The sequence below is a fragment of the Ylistrum balloti genome, unplaced genomic scaffold (genome assembly GCF_031769215.1).
Source record: "Ylistrum balloti isolate Yb309-2 unplaced genomic scaffold, AGI_CSIRO_Ybal_v1 Utg369588, whole genome shotgun sequence".
Taxonomy (NCBI): Eukaryota; Metazoa; Mollusca; class Bivalvia; order Pectinida; family Pectinidae; genus Ylistrum; species Ylistrum balloti.
The window spans coordinates 460,499-472,500 of NW_026781875.1; the positions used below are offsets into that span (position 1 = coordinate 460,499).

The 12,002-nt window shown below is 34.5% G+C and overlaps 1 protein-coding gene across 1 annotated transcript in view; it reads right to left on the minus strand.

Moving 5' to 3' along the window:
- Positions 1–1,421: 1,421 nt before the first annotated feature.
- LOC132544294 (putative ammonium transporter 1) overlaps positions 1,422–12,002 on the minus strand; it is a 23,681-nt gene continuing 13,100 nt past the window's right edge. The window contains exons 3-12 of the mRNA XM_060207872.1: positions 11,964–12,002; positions 11,392–11,498; positions 8,540–8,677; positions 7,907–8,134; positions 5,834–5,876; positions 4,827–4,925; positions 3,616–3,710; positions 2,662–2,788; positions 2,069–2,182; positions 1,422–1,510 (exon numbers count right to left, since the gene is read on the minus strand). The exon at positions 11,964–12,002 is cut by the window's right edge and continues 189 nt beyond it. Of these exons, the coding sequence (XP_060063855.1) occupies positions 1,422–1,510; positions 2,069–2,182; positions 2,662–2,788; positions 3,616–3,710; positions 4,827–4,925; positions 5,834–5,876; positions 7,907–8,134; positions 8,540–8,677; positions 11,392–11,498; positions 11,964–12,002 (1,079 nt within the window). The remainder of the gene's footprint in view (positions 1,511–2,068; positions 2,183–2,661; positions 2,789–3,615; positions 3,711–4,826; positions 4,926–5,833; positions 5,877–7,906; positions 8,135–8,539; positions 8,678–11,391; positions 11,499–11,963) is intronic.

Sequence of the window (12,002 nt, forward strand, 5' to 3'; positions counted from 1 at the left end):
TGGGTCTTATGACTGAATGAAGCTGGACCACGTGGTCGGGGATCTGACGTCTCTACCTTTTCACGGTCGCTCGGTGTATCGAACCCCGGACGTCCAGGTTACTGCAGTACTACTGCTAAACCTAACCATCAAATTATCTTAATCCATTCCATTATCATTTTCAATAGTTTACAATGTCCGTGTAAGAGGAAAATGAAACACAAAGATCAGTTATAACCCAATATTGATAAACCTATCTATTTATCACACATATCTAGTAAATCCTAATATTGATAAACCTATCTATTTATCACACATACATAGTAAATCCCAATACTGATAAACCTATCTACTTATCACACATATCAAGTAAATCCCAATATTGATAAACCTATCTATTTATCACACATATCTAGTAAATCCCAATATTGATAAACCTATCTATTTATCACACATATCTCGTAAATCCTAATATTGATAAACCTATTTATTTATCACACATATCTAGTAAATCCCAATATTGATAAACCTATCTATTTAACACACATACATAGTAAATCCCAATATTGATAAATCTATCTATTTATCACACATATCTAGTAAATCCCAATATTGATAAACCCATCTATTTAACACACATGCATAGTAAATCCCAATATTGATAAACCTATCTATTTATCACGCATATCTAGTAAATCCTAATATTGATAAACTTATCTATTTATCACACATATCTAGTAAATCCCAATATTGATAAACCTATCTATTTATCACACATATCTAGTAAATCCCAATATTGATAAACCTATCTATTTATCACACATATCTAGTAAATCCCAATATTGATAAACCTATCTATTTATCAGACATATCTAGTAAATCCTAATATTGATAAACCTATCTATTTATCACACATATCTCGTAAATCCTAATATTAATAAACCTATCTATTTATCACACAGATCTAGTAAATCCTAATATTAATAAACCTATCTATTTATCACAAATATCTAGTAAATCTCAATATTGATAAACCTATCTATTTATCACACATATCTAGTAAATCCTAATATTGATAAACCTATCTATTTATCACACATATCTAGTAAATCCCAATATTGATAAACCTATCTATTTATCACACATATCTAGTAAATCCTAATATTGATAAACCTATCTATTTATCACACAGATCTATCTTATTACCCTGTACCTCCTGGCACCACCCAGCAAGTATATAGTAGCTCTAATAATGAGTTTATTATCATTTTGGTATCATTTAAACTACATAAATCTTTTAAATACAAAAACAAAACAAAAATTTAAAAAATACTGTAGCCCTCTTCGTTCTCGCCAAAATGCACAAAGGTTTAAGCAGAAATACACAATAAACTTATATTTACACTAGGAGAACGCAACAATAACGGAAGAGAAATGTGACGTCATATATGTGTCGTTGTGGTGACGTCAGATACAAAGGATCCATTTGATGCTCCGAAGTTGCTTCCATTCAATGTTCTGTTTTTGGTGTCTGTGAAAACAGAAAGTCAGACAAGGAAACATGTTAATGAAAGACGAAACGTTCTAGTAGGAGGTAAAGCTCGGCTGTACTGAAGTTCGTATATATTTTTGAAATTTTTGAAATTGGAAAACCATGATACAGTAGTATGTAATCATAAATTACATTGTGGTACTGGAGTAATCAACAAACATTAAATCAAAGTGTAGAAGTGTAGTGTGGAATCATGACAAATTCATACAATGTTATCAAAGGTCTATATATAGGATAGTTGCTGAACCATAACCAGCACCTTACTTAAAACTTCAATCATAGACTGTTCTTATATTCTAGAAATGTTACATTTAGCTATAAATATCAGTTAGATTAATCCTGAAGCTAGTGTGAAAGGTAGGATGATGACTTGATCTGGCCAACAAATCTGCTATTGAATCACCAAATATGACCGATCAACCGTTTTAAATGTTCGACTGGACTTGAACAGGGATGGATTATCTCTATTCACTCTTTGAAGTTGATGGTCAATAAAAGGGAGGTCACTCTTGTTGATCTTTCTACATTCATACTTACCCGGATTTTCTTTCAGTTGCGGTTCCTGAACATCATCTGATGTTTCCGACCCCCAGCTATCACCATAAGCCTTGGCTGGGTAGGCACTTTGCCCGTGTTTTGGTAGGTCAATGCCTGGAATATCAAAAGTAATAGATTGACTGAGATGCGATAAGTTAAAGAGAAGGAATATTTTTAACTGTTATAAACATCATTACTGATTTAATCTTAATTGCATAACCCTTTGTCAAATAAGAAATATGAGCTAAGTAACTAACAGTTGAATTTACTAGTCAATTATCTCAAATACTTAACTATTTACTATATAAAGGTGATGAATATGCACAAATGTCACCGCTTTGTAACCAATATATATATATATATATATTGCGCCAGAGTGTTGACAGAGTACCATTTCTACATGTTGACGTCAGACGTCATTGATACTCCTTCAAATGAACATTCCATCTAGTAGATTGATATAATAGTTTTGTTATTAGTTAATAACTCAGATTAGGTTGAAGACCTGATTGATTTTTCAAACAGTATCTTTTTTGCAGTTTTTTAAATAAACGGTGTAGGTAAATTAAAAAGATAATATCAAGATTATATACCCTTAAGTTCAAATTCTAACGGAACACGTAATATCTTCATCGCCTTCAGACTGTAGAACATGACAGCACAAAGACCCCCAGTCCATGTCACTACAGCCAGAATACCCACACACTGCCAGGCAAGCGTCTGTAAAAATATCATATTTTCATATTTTTATTTAAAAAACATATTAGATATCATCAACATTTAACTAAACCGAGATATTTCTATAGTGAAAGAAATATTTAATTTCGGGAAACGTTCCAGCACAAATATTTAAAAACATGTGAAAATATGTCAGATTCTATTTTGTAACTGTTGTGTTCTAATTTAATAACAAATACATAAAACAAGTGTTGAAATTTTAAAATAACAATTAACAATTTATCAGCAAAGACCCACATTTCCACTTCAGACATATTTGTTGTTTATGGTGTAGTAGATTGTTTAAGAGCTACATACTCTGTAAGATCCTTGCTGGATAACTTCTAGATTATGACACGCAATAAGGACCAGAAGTAATTTAGTGAATATCAAACTGGACATTCCGTATTACATACTCTACATCTAAAGGTATTTGTTCTCTTTCTGTCCCCTCAATATCAAGTCATTTAGAGCTTTGACCGACGTAACCTTAGGTGAGGGTATGACGCTTCTTACTCGTTGTGGTCTGTGTTTATTAGGAATCTGTGTAACGGATCCTGTCGTCTGTTCTCACGTAGTTGTATCCTTCTACAATACATTTTTCTCTAATTGCTACGGACGACAAGCGCCTCCCACACCATCCCCTCCCTCTCTCTCACCTAGTATGTTGTTTGGTGAAGTCACCAGATACTTTAATCACACTCATAATGACCCTGGCTGTTCTGGGGGCAATGATTTCATAGCAATATATCAGCAAACAAATCCATCTATACAAGCAAGGCAATAATGTAAAATCACTAATATTGTTCTCCCTAGAACGCAAGACTTACTAAAACAGACTCCATGTTCCAGTGATGTATAATCCCAACCTTCTCATGGAAGATTGCCACGGAAATAACTCCAACCAATCCGCCTCCAAGATGAACTGGAAAGAAACCATTTTTGTTGAAAACGACATCGGGATTACTGAAAGTGGAAAGTCGACATATTTCTGACCGGTACAGGTGTTATTCACTGGTGTGTCTATTTAACACTGCAAATCCTCAAATAAGGGATTTATTTCTTACGTTTTTGTATACCTTGGTCTCATTTGAGAACGTGACGTTACTTACTTGGATTGATAAAGGTTTACATGGCGGGTATCGTAGATGAAGCAGAAGACGCTTACTCTTCCGGAACATCAGGTATTATTGCCTTTGTTCTTTTTCAGAGGTTTTGATATTTCTTTTGTTCATATTTTGCCCTAGTTTTATGGAGTTTCAGTTTGAAGTATGATTATGTTGCCATGATGGTATTTTCTTCAATGTTTTTCACATGAAGGAGGAAACCTAAGTAGAGTCAAATACAGCGTTTCGTCCTGCTAGGACGGATGGTGATAAGGGCCCAAATGTAATCTAAGAAGCGACTGAAAGAAATAAAATCTGACCGAAAAAACATAAAAATCCAGGCTTTATAGCGCACTAGACAAATATGTTTTTGGACATGGGAAATATTTCAGACATTTGTCAAGGCCATAATGTGTGTACATTCTGAGCGAAACCACTACCTACTCGAGTGAATTATAAAGTTACATGCAGATGACGACAAACTGTGGGGACGAAAAGACAACCAGCAATATCGAAGATTGCACACAAAAATACACAAGTGAATAATTCCTTCCAATACAAATTTAGAATTAGATAAAGTAGAACCAAAAATGGTCACAAAATAGTGTCGCTATGACCAATCGTCAGTATGACAACACAATGATTTTCCCAATTGGTCGTGATCGAAAATAATGAAAATAAGAAACATAGAAAAAATCTTACTTATTCTGTGGAAAGTACGCCTATAGTAACAAGATAACATTTTTTTGGAATTTCCAGGTTATATTTTTGAAGACTACACAGATTACTGTATACCTAGTTTAGTATTAATCATAGTGTAGTGTGTGTTGGTTCTTGCCTGCATGTCACATGATTAGCTTACTTGAATAGTAAAATGGTTCTGAATGTCCACATTATGGAGTTGATGTAAACTAAAGTTTGTCTTTTGAACTTACCAGCTACGGCGTCTAGAGGATCATCAACTCGACACTTGTAGAGGACGAACCAGCTGACAAAAATATAGGTCACCCCACCTACTGCTCCTATAATCACAGCTGTAAACAAAATCATCTCTTCATCCTTAGATAAGGCGATGGAGATAGGAAACATCAGGACAAAGTCGATAGAACTCGATGTAAAACACCATACAACGAGAAATAAAATAAATATGTACAGGAAACTCGTCTTGGAATTTTGTGTACATGGTATAAACAAATAATATCTTTATAAATATAATCAAAGTATTAAAATGAAACGACAAACTACAATAAACGAGAATTCTTCTTTGTTTCAAACGTAATAAAATTAGTCGAAAAAATGACAAATATTTGACAAATTTTGTGCAACAAAAATCAGTAATACATGTACAATATACAGAGTGTTTTGTAATATTGTGAATAACTGGTATACGTTAATGTCCTTGTACATCACGAGAGAGAAACGGTAACTGTAAAGTGAAGTAAGGTCACTAAGTATCTCATTACCTATTTCAATTCCCAAGATTATTGTTACAGCTATTAACATGACGTCATTATGGTGATGTGCTGTCATACGCCACCTCAGATAAGGCAGATTGTAAGGCTACGCCTATACTCTATATGATGATGAATCCAAGACTCTTCTAGGGATTAATCATACCGCCAAGTAAATCAAAACTTTAGATCCAAACATAAAAACAGTTCCAGATTTTATTTAAAACCATAGATATTACCATAGAATGGTATATTCTTTGTCATTATTGATATAATTTGAGTGACAGATAGAAAATTAACTTAAAGGACCTCGTTCTAATTATCATTCACACAGATCAAATTCATTTAGAAACTTAAAACAATCTTTGGATCGTTCAGTAGTGAAATGACTTTAAAAAGTTAGCATAACACCAGAGTGTATATATAACTTGGGTACTTTTTGTATATCGATCTTCATCTGTTTACCAGAGTAATTAGAACAATCGTTTTACCTGTATATGTGGGTATGCTGTCCACGGGACCGCAGATAGCGCACTGCAACCAACCAGTTACAGAAAATGATATCAGAGAGCTATGAATCAATCGCAGACATTTTTATAGGAGAGAACCAATCATTGAACATATTACATCAGACAGAACCAATCTTTGAACATATTACATCAGACAGAACCAATCATTGAACATATAACATCAGACAGAACCAATCACGGCACGTGTTACATCAGACAGAATCAATAACAGAACGTATTACATCAGACAAAACCAATCACGGAACAGTTTTCACCAGACAACTATCAGCCAGCCATATAACAGTTTACGGACAAATTTGTAACACAAGGTGTCAAAAGATACAGGTTGATGAAAATTATTGGAAAATTCACAGTCGTCATAGAGATCACATTAAGAAATATATTTCTTTGTGCGATATGAAGGACGTGTTTGATGACTGTTAGTTTGTCTGTTGGTTCTGTTGTTATATACCTCGTTCTCATTTGACATTAGATACTCGGATTGACCAATGTTTACATGGCAGGTGTCTTGGATGAAGCTGAAGACACTTACTCTTTCGGAACATCTGGTCGTAATCATCTTTAAGGAGTCACCGTAAAAATCTTGTTTTGTTTATATTTGCCTTACATCGTTTGGATTATGTTGACATGTTGGCATTTTCTTTTATATTTTCTTATTTTTCAATAAACAACACTCCATCAATGAAATAACATTAAGAAGATACTGCACAAATCCTTCAAATCATTTACCATAGGAAAATATTGAACCAACAATACAATACATTGCTCCAGAAATTAATTAACCAATCACTTAGCAGGTCACAAAAGACAGTAAGAATCAACGACATGAAAGTTGATATCAAGGCATAATTAACCAATTACAGTGGAAAGTTATATCAGGCAAAGAAGAACCAATCACAGCATGTGGTATATCTGTTCCTAGTATAATGTGATATTTGACTGCACGTTAATCACACATTCTAATTTTGTTTTGTTGACAATGGGCTTCATTTCGTGTTAATAAAAACTAAGATGTATGGTCTAATTTGCATTATATATATAACACACCTTTTAGTTAAATCTCCAATCTTAAATTGGGACTTTATAAATATTGTTGATAAAAGATAAATATGTTCAAAAGTCCATGCTTTGAAAGACGTTTTCTGATAAATTTGCATTTTAATTTTCTTTTAAGTGTATCTAAGTTTTGTTATTCATACTACATACGTATACACACGTGCGAGGGATAATATGCATAATGTCTGGTTGCACTCGATCATATATGAAAATGCTCACAATGCAAATGCTTGGGTAGCAAGAGCTATAACATGAGAAGAAAACCAAAATGTCACTCTATACAGATATCACGTTGCATTTTGCATTCTCATTTTTATGTAAATAACCCGGTTCACTTCCCATGCAAAAACGCATTAGGTTGCATAATATAAAACTATATAATGAAAGCTTAACCACAAATGTGCAGTTAATATATTTTCCACAAAGCGATGTAACGTGTCAAGGGTAAACAAAATAAATAAACAAATCTGTTTTAGTAAGCTTGATGAATTTCAGCTATAGGCTACTGATATTTATATCTTTAAATATCTACAAAATATGTAGTAAAAGTAGACAGAGCATATCGTTCATGAATTTGAGAGATATGAGTAAATCGTTTACGACACCAGCCTTCCAATTGTTATTATCGATTTCCTACTACGACCATTAAATTATGATAATTCAATTATTCAGAGTTGTCATTAACACATTTGTGCAAAACTCACACATAATACTTACAATTCCATCTCGGTTATTTTACACAACGTTGCACAACTCAAAGTAATACACATTCAAAAATATGTTTTGTCGATATACAGACGTGTTAAGTGTGATTTCATCGAGAATTAACAATTCCCCTAAACTTTGAAACTTATGCTAAGACACTGGAACTTCATCTGTGGAGTAAGATTGTCCATTGACCTTTAAACTTATGCTTCGAAGTAAGGCTTCCTTTTGACATTGGAATCCAAACTTGTGAATTGACAAAGAAACACTCACCATAGCACACAGTGCCCCGTTTAGTGTTGTATTAAGATTCCATTTCGAGTCGCCTTTGAAATATTTTATCACCATGGCGACAAGACCCCCAGCAGAGCCAGACATGATGGTGTTGACCAAAATCTGTGACATAAGCTCTCCTTGACCCTCTCCGGACAGTGATCCCGCGGCCGAGACATTAAAGGCGAGGAACCCAAACAACAGGATAAATCCACCAAGGGCAGATAACTGTTTGAATATTAGAATTATCCTTTAAGACAGGCAACTGTGTAATTTGCATTAGCATTCGAAATATCGCTAAAGGCAGAGAATTGTAGGAAGTGTCAGAATAATCACAGATGATTGTCCAGAAGACTTGAAAATATGATTAATAACATGTTTCCTGTTGATCCATTCACCATTCCAGACATTTGTGGATTAAAGATAATCATGGATTTCTAATTTTTTTAAAAGAAAACAATAGGAACATTAATGATTTTATAATATACATTTACGATCAACAGAAAAAATTACTCCGCCAAGATTGCGTTTCGAACAAAAATGTGGGCGAATGAAATCAATGAATTAATGATAGATGTAATACCTCAATTAATTTTATTAATGTCACCATATAGTGTAAAACAACAAACATACAACGATCGAATGTCCCTGTATATCACGTGGTTCACCAGTGACGTCATCATACCGCCCTAACCTTGGACCAAGAGCCTTAGCCCCGATCAAAGCTGCCAGGCCAGATAACATGTGGACTATACCACTGCCTGAAAAGTCCTGTAAACAGAACAAATAACATCAATAACAAAATGTTGTAAACATTTAAATAAAGCCGTAATTCTAAACTTAAAACAGAGTCATTGGGATTTAATACAAACATTACACATGGTATATAATCATCTTCGGCAATACCGCTTGATTTCTAGCATGTTTGAAAACAGTTTGGGATACACTCTATAGACTGAAATAGATATTTTTCGCGAGCGAGACATTCACAGTAATTATAGCATTGTTGTACAAAACGATATACAAAACGTCAATCAGTCCATATATGCATCTATCAAAATGTTGGGACTAGATGTTTGTCTTTATGTGTAAAGGAAATATAACCTTATCCAAGGTTCATTCATTGTGTCAGGTTGTATGAAATCCTTTAAGACTTTTTTACTCTGTATATCAACATACTCTAATCTAAACTGAACGAAAATTATCGTTCTCTCCCGTTTTCCTTGAAAGGTGAGCGGCTGTACAGATATATACGTTAAATATATGTCCAAATCAAAGAAGAAATATTATACGGAATATGAAATAAGTAAATGGTCGAAATTCTAGTTGGCAAAATCTTCGTCGAGTTTGATGGTAAGAGCTTCAAATAGACTGTAGGCATACGTATGAGAACAAATTGCTTCTCTCTTGACTGAATTTTTCATAAGAGGTTGAATTTACTAGAGATCCTATCAGGACAGGTCATCAAGACTTTGTGAAATCATTTATTTTCACTTTAAGATATAGTGAGTTCTTATAGTCATTCACTTACAAAGATCTTTTCCTACATCGAAACCAACATGAACAACTTCCCACTAAGTATATGGTAAGCGTTATGATCTCGATTTTCCAGTTTTAATTTTTCTTTTTCTTTGCAGCAACATCCTTGCCTCCCTAAAGGACTGTGTTTACATGTCGCAGTTGATTAGATATTCAACTACATGTTTCCAATAAAACGATTTCCATGTAAGATTAAGGCAAATGACAAGCTCACAACAGCGGATTTCGAGAAATGCACATTGATGAAGATTGTAAAGAGAAATAATGGTCGTCATAGTGATTTAATAAAGAAATATTCTATAAGCTGGACGTAATCGATGATCGTTAGTATACCTGATGGTTCCGTTGCCTTTTATCTTGTCAACATCTGGGAACATGACACTACTCAGTTGGAATGACTACAGTTTACATGTCGAGTGTCATTGGTAAGCAGAAGCCGCTTTTCCCATCTGATCACCAGGTCTTATCATTCTTTTATTTTTTAAGGTGTGTCCGTATACATCAACTTTTCGTTCACTTTTTTACTCTAGTTTTATTTAACTTGCGTAGGTAAAAATATAACGAAAATAACAACATGACAACATACTAGTAATATAAACTCAAATTACAAAAAAACTGAGGCAAAAATTATGAACAATTTGAAAAATTTACAGAGAGACTCCTAAAAAAAGTACAAGAATACAAAGACAAGGAATAGTAAGTGTCTTCTATTTCATTGACGATACTGTCCATGTAATCCGTGGTCTATCCAAGTAATGTCATGTTCTCAAATAAGAACCGGGTATACAACAACGGAACCAACAGTCAAACTAACGAGCATCAAACACGTCCAGCTTCATATCACACATCGGAACCAACAGCCAAACTAACGAGCATCAAACACGTCCAGCTTCATATCACACATCGGAACCAACAGCCAAACTAACGAGCATCAAACACGTCCAGCTTCATATCACACATCGGAACCAACAGTCAAACTAACGAGCATCAAACACGTCCAGCTTCATATCACACATCGGAACCAACAAACTAACGAGCATCAAACACGTCCAGCTTCATATCACACATCGGAACCAACAAACTAACGAGCATCAAACACGTCCAGCTTTATATCACACATCGGAACCAACAGACAAACTAACGAGCATCAAACACGTCCAGCTTCATATCACACATCGGAACCAGCGGAAACAAACTAACGAGCATCAAACACGTCCAGCTTCATATCACACATCGGAACCAACAGACAAACTAACGAACATCAAACACGTCCAGCTTCATATCACACATCGGAACCAACAGACAAACTAACGAACATCAAACACGCCCAGCTTCATATCACACATCTTAACCAACAGCCAAACTAACGAACATCAAACACGTCCAGCTTCATATCACACATCGGAACCAACAGACAAACTAACGAGCAATAAATACATCCAGCTTCATGTCGCAAAAAGAAACAGAATATTTCTCAATGAAGTCACTATGGCGACCATAAAACTTCCCCATAATTTCCATCAACCTGCATCTTTTGAACTCTTGTGTAACGGGTTTGTCAGTCATTTGACGACTTCGTGCACGAAAATCGTTATAATGGGAACAGGTCCTTGAATATTGAACCAACAATGATATATAACATAGGTTGGTGATGCTGATTAATAAATTAAGATTCTATTGACAATTCTGTATATTTTAAATGTAGAAGATGGTCAGTGTTTCTCCATTATGGTCGTATGTGACGCCATTGGAGGCTATCATATATTTAATTCTGAAGAACTAAACGTTATCATTTACTTGTCATACTTCTCTGATACAAACCCTGTAGAAGATGGTCAGTGTTTCTCCATTATGGTCGTATGTGACGCCCTTGGGGAGGCTATCATATATTTAATTCTGAAGAACTAAACGTTATCATTTACTTGTCATACTTCTCTGATACAAACCCTGTAGAAGATGGTCAGTGTTTCTCCATTATGGTCGTACGAGAAGCCCTGAGCGAGCCAACCCTCTGGTGTCCAGGCCCAATGGACAAGCACGGGATATATAAAACCTGAAAGTATTTACATCTGTCCATTAATACGGAGAGCTTTCGCGTTGAGTCAAGTACGGAACATTTTAACACTTCATGGCAAGATTTATATTCATAGTCGGAGACATGATGAACATAATTCACAAAACAGGAAGGACGATGAGGTAAATATATGTATATATATAAGTTACCTTTAGGTAACGAATAGTTTCATTAAAACGCTTTGTTTTTTTAAATGTTATCGAATGTTTACAATATGGGAATTGTAACCGCGTTTTACGAAATGAAATCACATCATATAACGCCACTTTACAAGAAAGGTCAAAAGCATGCTAGTCTGATGATGGTAATCTTCTTCAGCTTAAATGATGCTGTGGTATCCTGCTCTTTATCGTATACCTCTTAAAACTGTTTCCAATCAAGCCTGGCTGTATGAGAAAGCAAGTCGTATGTAACACAAATCTCGTGATAAATATTGTTTATCACCTGTTATAATAGAGCTGTAGATGAGATAGGCGATGAAGT